This window comes from Gobio gobio, assembly GCF_949357685.1.
Source record: "Gobio gobio genome assembly, chromosome: 22".
Classification (NCBI taxonomy): Eukaryota; Metazoa; Chordata; class Actinopteri; order Cypriniformes; family Gobionidae; genus Gobio; species Gobio gobio.
Window position 1 is genome coordinate 36,623,628 of NC_137118.1, and position 16,904 is coordinate 36,640,531.

General features: G+C 38.9%; 1 protein-coding gene across 1 annotated transcript in view; it reads right to left on the reverse strand.

Annotated features, from left to right (window-relative positions):
• The window catches only part of pcp4a (Purkinje cell protein 4a), a 33,196-nt gene extending 17,040 nt beyond the window's left edge, over positions 1 to 16,156 (reverse strand). Inside the window, exon 1 of the mRNA XM_079805457.1 lies at positions 16,001 to 16,156. Within this exon, the coding sequence (XP_079661583.1) occupies positions 16,001 to 16,009 (9 nt within the window). The 5' untranslated portion in view covers positions 16,010 to 16,156. The remainder of the gene's footprint in view (positions 1 to 16,000) is intronic.
• Positions 16,157 to 16,904: the final 748 nt, after the last annotated feature.

Below are 16,904 nucleotides of genomic sequence, written 5' to 3' on the forward strand. Positions count from 1 at the left end.
ACTACAGTTTCTGGGTTGAACGACATGTTTCCTGGAAACGGTGTGCAATGGGTTTGAGATGCATTTTCTACGGTGACGCATTGCTGTCACATACATATTATTTTTTCCACTCAATTATGTCGTAATAACGAGATGATAATAACGTTATAATAGTAATTTAATAGTATTAATAGTAATAACGTTTATCGCCGATGTTTACCGCCTCGTGACAAAGGGCACCAATGTGAGTGTGCACACCGACGCGCAAAACGGCAGCCGTAAAAGCGTAAATAAATAAAAAACGCCTCGGGTTCGTTTTTTTATTTTGACACGGCGCGTTAAAGACTGCCCGACCAATGAGATCGGCGCTTTTGTTCACATGCCTGGAGCTGCTGAAGTGACAGTAAAACACGACTTGATGGCGCTCAAGGACAAAACGGTCTTGCCGAGCACGCATTGATACGACGAAGAAGTAGTAAGTAGACTAAGAAGAAGATTAACAGCTAATGCTGCTTGCCAGTTAGCAAAAAGTGTGTGAATGGTTTTGGACAGACATAATATGTCTATGGTTTTGACAAGCACGTAAATACTGTCTCTCTTTTTCTTCTGTGTGACAAGCGAGCGTCAGAAGCATAAAGTGCATAAACCACCTTGTGTACCAGGAACGCTATCTACTGAATTTGCACGTTCACTCTGCGCATCGCCAGTGAAAATCGCTTGGGTGTGAACACTCAAGACGCGCCGAAAAACGCTGGCGATAAGCGTGCGCGATATTTAGTACATAGTGTGTACAGGCCTTCAGCTGCCATAGTTGCAACTCTTGCGTAATCAGGACAGGGTGTCCAACGCACAACCATTTCTGTTTAAAAAACGTTTTGCAGCGGTTTGTCGGGGGTGAACCATGGTTACGGCCTTGGTCGAAATAGGTACTGCAGTCCAAATTCAAAATATTGGAGATCGTTGCTTCCTCCGCCCCTCCCCCTCAGACTCGACGCTCACACGGGTTGCCAGCTTGAGGAATTGACAATGAAAGCTACACTGTAAGTTGATGAGTTGATTTATCCGCGTTTTGTGTTTCCGTTTATAGAGATTTTTAGAACGATGCCGAGGCTTTTTAGGTCGTTTAGAATCGGTGATCTCTGACCAAGTTTGTTTGCTAGCTTCCGTGGCAACAGTATGATGTGTTTTCCTGGCAACCTGGGGTGTCGAAATACTATTGGGTAAACTGGCAACGTGCAAAACAAAACAAAAACAGACATTCTGACATTCAAAATAGAATAACTGTCTGTAGCATTGTTTTTTGAGAAACAAGTAGCCTATAGGTGAATTTAGCGTGTTTCCTAAATCTGCAAGCATAATATGGTATTTTTATGCTTTAGTAAAATGAAAAACTTACTTACAGCACCTTTAAATAAGGATTTTTGGCACAGAAACTTCTTGTATTCCATAGCATTCATATTAAATGTGGTCAAAAATATTGAATGAATCGTGCAGGATTGCTAGCTGTCAGTTGCTAATGGTTAAATAAGGAACTGAACTGAATGTGTGTAGTATTGCTAATTGCAGTTGCTAATGGCTAACTGATGCTAATTAAAGGAGTCCTCTAAAATCTGCTAAGAATAAACCATTTCTGTTGAACAATATATTAATAATGAAACAATTTTATCAATTTATTGGTCCCCGGGTGAACATAAATAAAAATTCTAGTCATACATTTGATATATTCCTATTGGATATTTTGCTTAAGTGCCCATATATCACTTTTAAAGACAATTCATTGACTAACTATCTAAAGGTCAGTTATTCTTGTGCTGGCTCAAATTTACATATAGATATGAACGCATATATCTAGGCATTTCACTCTGGTATCGTTTGAGCAGCATTTATGACTCAACTAAAATAATATGCCGTACAATGCAGAAGAGTTTATGTGATTTACGATATTATCTCCAGGAATCTCACGAGCGCTGAGGTAACACACTGTTCCAGAAAGCCTAATGAATAAACATTACAATGGGGAAAAGAGAATGAGAGCGAGAAATCAGGGAGAAAACACTGGGAAAACCGAGCAAGACAGGTGAATAGCTAATCACACTTGAGGAAACGAGTAAAAATGATTGACAGCTGCTTTTATTGGCGATCTTGTTACATGTACATCCTGTTTCATTACTTACTTTTTCACCATACATGAATTTTGTGATAATGGAAACTATTTTTCCTGCTGGGATAATCCAAGCAAGACTAATGATGGCGAGTACATGGACTCCTCATCAAAAATTTAGTGACATTAGCGGTGGCAGCAGCCTCTGCCTCCAGGCGCCTCCCACCACGCGCCTCCCTTTCCTCACATAAGAGGAGGACACACTGCAGGGGTATTTCCTTCTGCCCCAGCACGTGAAACGACATCCCCCTCCCCCCGCACAGATTCTTGCACCCTGGAGAAACAGTTTGGAAAATAAAAAGTACACCACAATCGCCTTATCTTATCTTATCTTAGATATATATTATAGTATCATTATAAGTATTATTATTAAGTAAAATTGCATATAAATTGATTAATTGAATATTATAATTAAATTTTGTAATAATTTATAATATTGACCTAATTTATGTCATTATTAATACATTTATAATAAAATATATAATGAATTCTCTTACAAATAAACATGTTTATAATATACTCTTTAAAGTAAAACAAAACATACATATTTACATATAAAATATGTTATAAATATTATAATATATTATAATTTAGATAATTATATATAATCAATATATATATATATATATATATATATATAAAATACTATTATCAATATTAATGGATTAAATGTAATTTAAAATTAAATATAAATTGATTAATTGAATATTATGATTATATTTTATAATAATTTATAATATTTCATTAATTTATGTCATTGTTTATTCATTTATAATAAAATATGGAATGAATTTGCTAACGAAAAAACATCTATAATATATTGTCTTTATTCTATTTTGATATAAAATAAAGTAAAACGAAATCTTTTTTATATAGTATGCACCTGGCTTTAGGGCCCGTTATATGATAGGCTGGTTATATATCATATATATATATATATATATATATATATATATATATATATATATATATATATATATATATATATATATATATATATATATATATATATATATATATATATATATATATATATATATATATATATATATATATATATATATATACACAAAAATAATGACATTTTATTAATGAAACTGCTTACAAATAAACTGTTAATTATATTTGGATAATTATATTTTAAAAAAATATCAATATTTGTTTATTTTATTGCAAATCATTATTTTAAAAAGTATATTTTCTCATCCAAATAACCAAATTCTGTCAACTATTGTCAACCTCTAGCCCATGCTCAGTGTGCAGGAAGAGGTGAACACTGTGTAGGGACTGGAACGCAGCTATAGACTTGAGCCAGACACTAGAAGTGTGGGGTAAAATCTTCTTCATGGGCTCTTTAATGGTCTATTTTCTCTCTCTCCACATCTAATCCTCCTCTTGCACTAATATGCCTTCTTTCATTCATCCCTTTTTCTATCCTGTTCAGTGACATTTCCCTTTCAAAGCGGCTGCAGGGATTACCGCTCAACCGATGAGGTTGGGCAGAGCTGGAGTCGGACTCTCTGTGGCAGTTTAGAGGGATTACCCAGGATCCGAGCGGAATCTGTGTGTGTTGTCAGAATGATTATGGTTTGAGAGGATGGTGAATCACAAACATGACTGTGATAAACAGCAGACATATTACAGTGGACATAATTCATCACAGAGCGGATGCAGGTGATGCATCAGACATTATAAAGCGGGCGTAGAGATACAGGGGCCATTTCGAGAGCTTTAAAGCGGAACGGATCACATCTGACACTGTACCATCTGACATGGTGGGAGATATTTATACAGACTATCATATACAGTGAGGAAAATAAGTATTTGAACACCCTGCTATTTTGCAAGTTCTCCCACTTAGAAATCATGGAGGGGTCTGAAATTGTAATCGTAGGTGCATGTCCACCGTGAGAGACATAATCTAAAAACAATATCCAGAAATCACAATGTATGATTGTTTTACTATGTATTTGTATGATACAGCTGCAAATAAGTATTTGAACACCTGAGAAAATCAATGTTAATATTTACAGTAGCCTTTGTTTGCAATTACAGAGGTCAAACATTTCCTGTAGTTTTTCACCAGGTTTGCACACACTGCAGGAGGGATTTTGGCCCACTCCTCCACACAGATCTTCTCTAGATCAGTCAGGTTTCTGGCCTGTCGCTGAGAAACACGGAGTTTGAGCTCCCTCCAAAGATTCTCTATTGGGTTTAGGTCTGGAGACTGGCTAGGCCACGCCAGAACCTTGATATGCTTCTTACAGAGCAACTCCTTGGTTATCCTGGCTGTGTGCTTCGGGTCATTGTCACGTTGGAAGAACCAGCCTCGACCCATCTTCAATGCTCTAACTGAGGGAAGGAGGTTGTTCCCCAAAATCTCGCAATACATGGCCCTGGTCATCCTCTCCTTAAAACAGTGCAGTCGCCCAGTCCCATGTGCAGAAAAACACCCCATGATGCTACCACCCCCATGCTTCACAGTAGGGATGGTGTTCTTGGGATGGTACTCATCATTCTTCTTCCTCCAAACACGTTTAGTGGAATTATGACCAAAAAGTTCTATTTTGGTCTCATCTGACCACATGACTTTCTCCCATGACTCCTCTGGATCATCCAAATGGTCATTGGCAAACTTAATACGGGCCTGGACATGTGCTGGTTTAAGCAGGGGAACCTTCCGTGCCATGCATGATTTCAAACCATGACGTCTTAGTGTATTACCAACAGTAACATTGGAAACGGTGGTCCCAGCTCTTTTCAGGTCATTGACCAGCTCCTCCTGTGTAGTTCTGGGCTGATTTCTCACCTTTCTTAGGATCATTGAGACCCCACGAGGTGAGATCTTACATGGAGCCCCAGTCCGAGGGAGATTGACAGTCATGTTTAGCTTCTTCCATTTTCTAATGATTGCTCCAACAGTGGACCTTTTTTCACCAAGCTGCTTGGTAATTTCCCCGTAGCCCTTTCCAGCCTTGTGGAGGTGTACAATTTTGTCTCTAGTGTCTTTGGACAGCTCTTTGGTCTTGGCCATGTTAGTAGTTGGATTCTTACTGATTGTATGGGGTGGACAGGTGTCTTTATGCAGCTAACGACCTCAAACAGGTGCATCTAATTTAGGATAATAAATGGAGTGGAGGTGGACATTTTAAAGGCAGACTAACAGGTCTTTGAGGGTCAGAATTCTAGCTGATATACAGGTGTTCAAATACTTATTTGCAGCTGTATCATACAAATAAATAGTTAAAAAATCAAACATTGTGATTTCTGGATTTTTTTTATTTAGATTATGTCTCTCACAGTGGACATGCACCTACGATGACAATTTCAGACCCCTCCGTGATTTATAAGTGGGAGAACTTGCAAAATAGCAGGGTGTTCAAATACTTATTTTCCTCACTGTAACAGGACCTGAAGTCAGGTGCACACTACACATTTTTTGTTTTGTAACAAATTATTAATTGCTATCGCAATAAATCAAATCTGGGGTGCAGAAAATTGTAAGGCCTCTAAATTATCAACATATCAAAATGCAAGTAAAAAGGCAGTGTAACTAAAAAAAAATCACTCTGACTTAAAAGCTACAGAGATTTGATCATAAAACTAAGCATTTAAATATCTTACTAAGAAATAATATTGGGAGATATAGAGTGACCGCTGATATTTGTATACATTGTATGTAAGTAGTCAGCTATACTGTTATAAAGAGCCGACCGATTTACATTACAAGCTATCAGAAGCTAATTTTGGCCATTCAAATATCAGCAACTGCACCAAAATATTGCATGTTTTTGCCCAGTTTGAGACTTTTTCCTCTTTGAGCGCCATATTCTCCTATCATACTCTATGAACCATGAAAGCCTGATGTATCAAATATGATAGTAAAAAAAAAACAGATATTTTTTGTTAAAAGATGTTTAAATATGTGACCCTGGACCACAAAACCAGTCATAGGGGTAATGTTTGAAATTCATCTGAAATCTGAATAAATAAGATTTCCATTATGTATGGTTTGTTAGGAATTAGGATAGGACAATGTTTGGCCGAGATTCTGAGAGTGCAAAAAAGTCTAAATATTGAGAAAATCGCATTTAAAGTTGTCCAAATGAAGTCCTATTACTACTGATAATAAATGTTTGATATATTTACGGTAGGAAATTTACACAATATCTTCATGGAACATGATTTTTGGCATATTGTTGGCTATTGCCAGAGTAACATATGTCATTTATATGCAGATTTAAGTCATTAGCTTCTTCGTTTATAAGTGAAAGGCGGTGTCAGCTGGTAAATGTTACAGCGCCTCAGGTGACTGAGTTGTTTTGAAGGGCGGTTGGCTTAAGAACTAGCCGATTTGTCTTCTGGTGTCAGCAACTAGATCAAATTTGCATGTGACCGTCTGTCTTAGAAATGCTGTATGGTCATATTTGCCCATCAGTGTTCTCCAACGGTGGATGTAATTCACTTATAGACACCTTTAATCTGCAGATCGGGGGATCAAAAAGGTAAGACGCACACAGTCGGCCAACCATCCTTTCTTTTGCTGCTATTTCTACACTGCCGCTTTCCATGAATCAATGTCAAACCCTTCAGACTCCAAGCCTCTACTGAGGAGAGAGCGGTACAAATCCCTTCCTGCCGATAATGGCTCCAGGTTCTGACAGGCGGTTCAATACTGTGTACACATTGCTGATACATCAGGGAAACAAGTGCAGTGCTGAGTTGCAGGAGACTTCCGCAGGAGAGTTTGCTGTTGAGTCTGCTCAGGGCAACCGACCAAGGAAATAAACCGTAAATCTGCTCCCGTGCAATGCGGGATCCGAGATCTAGTGCCGCGCCGTCGGATGTTTAATGCGGCGAGAGGAGGATGAAGACATAAACGAGCAGAAGGAAAAGAACTGTGTGTCCCGGACCGCCATGTACAGTGCGTTTAGGGGGGGCTGTTGTTTATGCGTGTGCAGTCTGGTTCCCCCATGCACACAGCCGAGCGCGCATTTCCTCTTTATCCGTGTGGAAGATGCAGAAGCGCTGGGCCGTAATGTATAAAAATCAATTGTCAGGCCTGATTACATTCAGTGTTTGCACCTTGAGGGCCATAAGTTGCTTTTGATCTCCATCAAGTTCATAGCTGTGTTCACCACAGCACATGGAGCTGCTCAGTTCAGATGTAGCTCCAAATAGATCAAGCACACACAAGGGTAACCAAGATATTTTGTGTGTGGTAACCCTCAATCTGTTAAAAGTTTCGCAGCATTATTTTGAGCCCCGCAGCAACCCTACCACTAATGCCATCCCAATGCGACAGCAGCAAATGCAAATTATTTCGCTTTGACGAATGAGCACCAATAAACTCTTTTGCCATCAACGACAGACTGCAGATATTAGCAGCATGGCCGTTATTGGCACAAAGGCTTGACTGAGTCTCTCTGCTTGCTTCTTGATGACTGGCGCTTCCCCTCAGCACAAGTTTGGTGTCGCTTAAAAGCGCAGCATTTCAACTTTGTGAATATTCATAGCGAATTCTCAATGGCTTTGAACCATTGAAATGTGATTTTCAAACCCATGCTGATGTAAACAAAACGATCTTACTCGTGCTGACTGACAGATCCGACGCGTGCGCACAATCTCCACACATTAACACAGAATTACAGAATTTCAAAATATCTGCCTTGGCGAGTATTCATGCAAACATCATCTGTTATGTCTTAAGTGAATGTTTGGTGAACTGTTGGGGAAAAACATCTGATGTGTTTGCTGTCTGTCTCATTAATGTTAATCAAACAATTGTAGTATAATGGGGGAAAAAATTTGAATATATATTTTCCCTATAGATATTTGTTTATTACCAGGGATTTTAAGGTATGGTTGCTAGATTTTGTTTTGGAACCTTCAGAGAACTTTAACTCGATTTTTCTCATAATTGACTTTGCTGACGACATTGACTTCAAAACAGGCGTAGCTCATACATTTTTTTTATCTGATTCCAACACAAATCATACATAATTTTGAAGGTTTTTTAACAGAGTTTTTGTTAATGAAAATGTTCTCATTGCGACTCATTTTGCCAGCATATATATATATATAAAAAGATAGTATACACACACACACTCCAAGTTCTGTCATGAAACTCTAGATGGCGCAGACTGATGGGTCCTTAATGCTGCGTTCACACCAAACGCAAAATCGTGTCTACCGTGTCTAGTTGGACGCTTGAACATTTTGAATCCATTCGCAGCGAAATAGACGCGCGTATAAATCGAGCGTTTGAAGCGAAATATACGCGCGTTCAAGGCGCTCCAGGAGAAATATGTCATAAAACACCACTCTGCCTCTTTTCATTTTCATTAAAAATATATTTTAAACATTAATAGCCACATAAATGTGGTCCAGACAACACACTACATTATCTTCACTGCATGTATATTTAAATATCCTTAAAAAATAAAGTTATGAAACTTCTCTTTGCCCTCAGTCAAAACGATTGGGGTAGTGAATAACCAGCGCCCTCCTCCAACCTCAATACCACGACTGAGGTGACCCTTAAACAAGGCACCGAACCCTCAACTGCTCCCCGGGCGCCGCAGCAATATGGCTGCCCACTGCTCCAGGTGTGTAGATGCAGAGCACAAATTCCAAGTATGGGTCACCATACTTGGCCACACGTCACTTCACTTCACTTCATTTCACAAGACGAACCACTACAGGACATCAGAGCCAGCGGCAAACGTCAGAAGGACTGGCCGAGGAAAGACTGCTCAGGCCGGGGTTAATGAGCGCTGAGTGATCGCCTGGATCTCACAACTCCAAAAACGCAAGATTATTTTTTTTAAATAGGCGCTCTCTTTATAAATAAACCACAGATTTAAGCTTTAAAGAACTACATTCTCACCTGAAAAAGTATTAAAACTACATTTTATGACACAATAGTAGTATTTTTAAATTATGCAGGGTTTCTCCTCACGTCAATTTACCACGTGAAATCAGCAAGCAGGCTCCTGATTGGTTAACGCGGCGCGAATTGACGGCAAAGTTCAAATTTTTCAACTCGGGCGTCAGACGCAAATAGCTTCAAACGCGTTAATGCACAAAAAGCACCATTCGCATCTATAGCGCAAGACGCTCAATTCGCATCAAATTCTGAACTGGATGCGCGAATAATGCGGAATCGCGTCTATCGCGCCGTGCAAAGCGCGCAGGACCTCCAGATGCGCGTCAACGTGCCTTTCCATTGACTTAACATTGAAATCACTCGCTCCTGACGCTCTATTCGCATTTGGTGTGAACGCAGCATAATGCAACCTGCTGACAATTACATCATTAACTATGTGGCACAAGCTGATTGGTTCCTGTTACATCTGCAGACAAAGAACTAGCCGAACTAGGCGATTTGTTCCATAAGCATTTTTTATTATGCTGGTTGAAAGTATCTTCACATCCTGATAGCAGATGAAAAGTTAAGTGGTCTAAATGTATATATATATATAGTCTATGGAAGGCGTAGGACCATAAAATGTCCGTCTAATCATTGCATTGGGTCCTACCTGGCTGTCAGCATATGTATTTCCAAACCTCCGCGCACCCTGCTCGCGCAGATGTCAGACATCATCAGTGTGTTTCATGCTATGCTGCTTATTCTACGTTCACGCCATACCTACTGTAATTTGGAAGAGATGGAAATTGGAATTTATGCGTTTCAATGGCAACACTATCAACGCCGAAATGAAACTGCAGCAGTCATGTGGTACAGCTCAGTGTTCTTTAAGTTGTTTATGTTCATTATCATTGTAACGTTATGTGCTTTGAGACATGCGGTAGTTTAACGCTTTTGTTTGCTCCCTACTGTATGCGTTCATGTGTTTTGGAGGAGACGTGGCTTTGTGGCACTCTGAAGGGAGGGTGGGATGTCATGATTTCAAAGCTAGCTCGCCATTGCCAGCCTCTCTAAAAGTGACCTACCCCACCTTTAAATAGTTGATCAGTGTTTGTTGTAGCCGTTTGCAGCACGCTTTCAAAGTTCTTCTGAAAACCTCCACCTTCCCTAGCTCCACCTGTATAAATCTGCTATTGGTAAATTTATATATGCTATTTGTGCAGCAGCATGTCTTAGTCATTATGACATGCTTAAACTATCATCTATTTTTTATTTATCTTTTATTTAAATTGTTGTGCATATAAATTGCTTACAAATAAACATTTGTAAAATCTTTAAATATAATAACCTTTAAATATGCTGAGATATATTGTTTTCATTAATATTTTAACCATGTCGAAATGACTAATGACTATGAGTGCACAGCTTGCCAAAAATGCTACTCATTTAGCCTGAAAATGAGAAAACTACATTTCCCATGATTCTCAGCAGCAGATACCTCTTTAGCATTAAAGTCCCAGTGAACCGAAAGTTGCAACTGATTTTATTTTAATGCTGTGATGTATTTCCAAGTGAAAGGTAATATTGAATAGAGGGCAGGGTTTTACTTCAGCGCTCCTCCTCTCCATCTCTCGCTCATAGCAGACTAAAGCTGGGCATACACTGTGCGATTTCTACACGATTTCAACAAAATTACCTACTCACACTGTACGAGTAGATCGCATGCGATGTAAAGCCAAAGCTCACGGTTTATGTGCTCACACTGTGTGGTCCGTTGGTCGAGCGCGACTTGTCTGCTCACACTGTACGAGTGAAATATGCACGATAAAACCCCCGTCCGTAGTTACGACGATTGACCATAGTGTAGGCTACTAATATGGTCAAATCAGCTAACGATATCAAGAGGATTTAGCATTTCCAATTTATGTATAAAAATAATCATTATAATTATTAGGGTAGGCCTACTTTTATTATTAAATTAATATTAGGCCTACATTTAATTTGCCCCGCAACAATTTCATAATGCCTATGTTCAGTCTATAATGTCAGAACAATACAATAATATCAGTCTCAATGAAAAGAGCAGCTTTATTACAAAAACAACTTTTTTAACACGAAATGGGCTTATACTTCTTTTTTTTTTAAAGGTCTCACTAATATGGGCCACAAGAGAAATATTAAGAAAAAGGCAGTTATACTTCATCAGCATAATATAAAAGTAGATTTATCTCTCGTTGTCGCTGTGAGAATATGCACCGAAAGCTCGTCAGATGTTACTTTCACTTTACTGAAGAATTGACTGGGTTTGAGGACTTTTACTGACATTACTCTCGCGCACATTTAAGTTTGCACATTGCGTGATATCCACTGACTCGCCTTCATGATTTAAAACGGGGAAAAATCTATATTGCGAGTTGCGACGTGACTTTTGTGCAAATTATGGACAACGGTTCTAATTTCCTGTGATAGTAAAATTAAGTAAATATTAAATAATAGTAAATAAAAGTAAATAAATAAATAACATGTGAAGTGAAACAAGTATGTAAATCTGAATAAAAGAGGCGCTGGATAGGCTACACGTTTGGAAGACTTATCCATTTTATAACACAAACTGCTCGTCAACTCTCGATGAAGAGGTGTAATTTCGATGGTGTAGATCGTTGCTGAAGGAGATTAATCTGACGTTTTTGACAGTTACAGCGTATTTTATATGCCCCTTTCGCGGGCCTTTGCACTCAGCTTCGCGGGCCCATTGGTTCGCTCAGATTACGTTGTTCTGCCATTGGTTCATGCAGTTCCCACTGGCCAGCCAATAAGCGTGCGAGATGTCTCGACACTGTTTTGACTGGGTAGTAGCACTGCGTGATTTAACAAATTACTTCAGTATATTCGAGAATGAAAATTCCCAGTGCGTCTGTCGACGCAGTACGAATGACCGTTCGAAAGGGAACTTAAAGATCTCCCTCTTTTCGTTTTCTTTCTTGCTGCATTTCTCGCAGGCGCCAAAGCAGGGGGAAATATGGCAATCAGTTCGTAGCTCTGCTTCAGCTGTGCGATAACCTCACGAGGGGCGGCCACATGCCAGAAATTCTTCCGACCATCCGATTGCCGATCTGGAGAGGTTTATCGCGCCTCGTTTCCCCCTGTACACTGCACGAACACCTCACGACAAACGACACGCGACAAACCTGAAAATCGGCCCTACCCAAAAAGAGTCACACAGATCAAAATTTGGCTCGAAATCGGACGAAAATCGCACAGTGTGTGCCCAGCTTCACGGTTGGAGGGGAGTGGTTAAGGATATTCAAACCCAAGCTGTCAAAATGCCGTCATCGTTTCAGATTTTGATTAAAGATTACCACAGCAAACCCTTTTTTTCTGCGTATTAACTTGTACAGATTAATTATTCACCCTAAGACCTGTAATGTGTGCGAACAAAGCAAAAAAGATTGATTTTGATTTCATGAGGACGTTAAAGATACTTTAAGCATTTGTAAGTTGAAACAACAGGGAAAAAAAATATGATACTGCTCAAAAACCACTTGAGTGCACTCCACAGTGCAATTACGACTTCCAGACTCGCATGTGAGAACTTCCCAAGAGCACTTGAAGCCGGCCTTTGTTCCAGGTGTCAGAAGACGACCCCTATTATGGTCTAGATACAAATCCATCTTGTGTTACATAATCCTACACAGCAACAAAAGTCATCTACAAATCCGCTTAATATCTCTGTGTGGACAGCGTTTCAATCTCTGGTCTTCCCTCCAAATCTGGACCTTTTGGATTTATTACTATGGTCTCTGTAGCTTTGTAATGTACAGATTTGCTTACCAATTGAACAGCAGTAGCTTTTCTGGGAATAATGGGAAGGCAACGAGAAAAAAAAAAGTGATTTCTCCACTCTCAAATGTCGGAAAGACCAATCAATCCGTACTGCAGTCAGCAAGGTCACCACTGATTGTGTCCAATCCTGATCTCTTTGTCTGAACTCATCCCGCTGTGCTGTGTTTTTTCAGGGCATATATATTAAATGCCTGTTGAAACAGAATGACTCAGACACCTAATCAGGTAAATGTCCCAGAGAGCACATTTCAGGCATAAGAGATTACACACCAAAACATATCAAATCCTAATGCTGATGCTCACCCACTAATTCAGACATATTCATGACAGGACAGCTGTTCTGTTTTTTGCTAACTAATTGTTCTATATTTTATACTCACCCTTATGTCATTTAAAAGCTGCATTACTTTGTTTCACCTTGAAAGAGGGAATATCAAACCCTAAAATGAAAGTAAATGGTTCATGTGATTCGTGCGACTAAAATGCAAGCTGCTTTTCACTGAAAGTCAGGTAAACAATTCAAGGTCGTTTGATGTACCAATTGTAAATTAAATGTAATTTCAAAATGTAAATGTACGCAAATATGTGAGCTATATTGAGATATGATTGTATATATATATATATATATATATATATATATATATATATATATATATATATATATATATATATATATATATATATATATATATATATATATATATATATATATATATATACACACTATTATATTATGGACACATGGTCAGCTTAACCAGTTTTATCAGCTTAATTGTATAAGAATAATATATATAATATAAGTAATATACATAATAAGTATACACAGAACACACACATATATTATGTAAACCCAACCTTTTTATTTTGGATGTGATTAATCTCGATTAATCGATTGCCCAGCATTTATTTATTTATATACATTATATATATATATATATATATATATATATATATATATATATATATATATATATATATATATATATATATATATATATATACCCTATCACAGAACAAATCGAATCATACAGGCTTGGAACAACATGATGACAAATAATTAAGGAATTGTAGTTTTCGGGTGAACTACTCTTAAAGATAGGATTCTGCCCAGCTGCATTTTCCCTTGTTCCCACCCACATTCTGAAAGTCCTGCAATCTTCCTGTGCATGTAAACACTTCAGCCAATCTAAAAGCTTAATTAGTCAAATACTTTGAAAAATCTTTCCTTTGGCTCTTCAGTGAGAAGAAAGTAGCCTACTGATGGAACTCAAGGGAAGACCTTAAATAATTCAAGACTGTTGTATGAAGTCCATACTCCACAAGCACCTGCGTGGAGGAGTTCCCAGCTTGTGTTGCTCTATCCAGCGTTTCTGGATTCCATGTGCTCCCTCTGTTCATTTAACTGACAAATATGCTTGAATGGGCCAGCAGACTGGTTTGAAAATGAGCAGAGCACCACAAGCCTGATTAAGCTCTTTTGGCAAATAGCCTACATTAAGGCATGTTTTTTAAACAAGACCATAATAATCATTTATATAACATTCCCTGATCCTGCTGTGCGTGAAGCGGCTGCTGCAGTGGGTCGGCGCGCACTATGCACATACGCACGCACGCGCTCAGTATCAAAGACAAGACGCGCGAGCGCGCGCTACGGGCATTTCGAGTGCGCGCAGGGGGGAGTAGTGGTAAGTCCGAATCATTTGTGCGTATCGGTTCTCTCGAATTCGAACACTCAAAGAAAAACCGAATTAGCTGCAATTTGCGTCATCACGTGGTCCCTAATAAACGTTCCAGTAAGTCACAGGTTTGTTTATTACGATTATTGCGATTCAGCACAAAGCAAGAAAGCATTTTGGACCTAAATAGGCAGATGTATGAAGAATACCGAAATGTATAGACCTATAATTATTTATCTATATAGTTATCGTTTTAGACTACACTGTTTTTACTCGATTCGTCATGAGTTCCGTGAATCCCGGATGCGAATAGTCTATAACATGACGATTTCTGTTATCAATGGCGATATCGGGTATGGGCTATGGGTGATATGCTAATTATGGGGATAATAATCGGACAAGTTCAAAACAGTTAGTGAGTTGTTATCCCGGATCATTATGAGTCAGACAAGTCCACAAAAAAACGATGCTCGGTTCAATAGTGTTGATTGTTGATTGTTGACGTTTAGACCTGTTCTGTAAACTTAGACAATTTATTAAAAAATTCCCTGAACGAATTGGTTATAGCCTAAGCTACTGCGATTGTGTGTTTCAAAAGCTCAAATTAAAACTCAAATTTGTTTTTAGCCCCAATTCAAATCCTGAAACCATATAGCACAGGTAGCCTACATCGATGTCTGCTAAAAGCATCTGCTGTGTAAAAACATCTCATAAACGTTAAGCAGTTTTATTCTAAATCTTAAACATCTTAAGGACATCTTCTAAATGTCTATGACATCTAGGATACATCCTAGAGACGTATGAGGATGAGCAAACTCTAAAAAATACATCTTGCCGATGTAAATGCAGGCATCAAATAGATGTCTCCGAGATCTACTTGTGCTGAAAACGTGCCAGTCAGGTGAAAAATGTGAGGTGGCTCCATTGTTAGAGAAAACTGCAAGAATTAAATGTTTCACTGAACCTAGTGTATATTTTACATTTAAAAGCATACTAAAATACAAAATTCGAGTTAAAAAATCATGAGAGCAAATAAGTAGCTTATCATACATAAACTATCTCCGTGTCATCCCAGGTTAGGGTCGAGTCTTAACGGACAGCTGTCATTTGTTGCATCGTTAATCATCGCGTGGTTAATGCTGATTCGACAATCTGCCAGCGCGCGCGCTGCAACAAAACAATATTCACAATCCGTCGCGCTCTGATACATGGTGTTTTGATGGCTGGTTAACCATTTCAGTTTTTAAAACGGGTTTGCTGTTGTAGTGAAGAAGAAAAACGCGCTCAAACTCAGCAAACATGGAAATATGTGACTGCTATCAACGCAAGTTGCAGTCATTGTCTTAATGTGGTAGTATTTTCAGTTGACCCCAACATTGAAAGAGAATTTCCTCCTAGGGAAACCCCGTAAGCTCGTTACAGTAGAGTGATGCATCGTGCATGGAGGGTTATGGTATGAGGAAAGCTCACCTCGCTCATGCTGGATGATAAGTATGATGATGATGGGTGGATTCGGCAGAAGAGCAGCAGTGATGCAGTCCTTCAGTCCGCGCGCTGCGTGGGTTTGTGCGCCTGCTGGAGTTTTATACTTGGAGCTCCAACTCCCTTTCATGTCATCACGTTTGCACTAAACCAATGGAAAGCTGCCGGTTTCAACGCTTCTGATGTCACCACTTTAATCTCCCGAATAATCACTGAAGCGCACTATTGCAGCCTTTAGGGTTCCTATAGAAATAGGGCTATATAATCAACATATTTTGATGCATAGGAAGGAATGCACTGACCATTTGTCTAGTGTGCACATTGCAATGCATTAAACGTATTGGTTATTTCTATCAACATGACATGTCCTTCATTGCATCTTGATAAAATAAAGAAATATAGCCTATGTAACGTATACAAGATACTGTCTGATGCATTGAATGCATGTGGGTCAGCTTAAATAAGGATAATAAAACCTGAACTCCTGAAAAGGCTTTGGAAATAATGTCTTAATGAAAATGCAAAAAGGTGTATGCATCAGTTTGCATACAGACAGTGAGGTTTTAATGTATTCCCTCCACAATCTGACAGCAAATGTGCTTCGCCTTGGTGCAGACAGGGCATCTCCCTCGTAGAGTCAGCATGCAGCCCTCAACTCACTGATTCAGATGAACACCAGTGCAAAAGCCTCACTGCAGCAGTGGATCTTGGCATAAATGAAGTTTGGATCAATGTAATCTTTAAGACTGGAGCAGGGAGATGCCTCATCAGCAAAAGACCCAGTGACGGCCCTGATGAGGAGCACGGTCCTTCATAAGAGAATACATCATTCGTTTATTAACATATGCATTTATTGTGCACGTGAAATGGAGGCAGTTTTACCCTCCGTTGC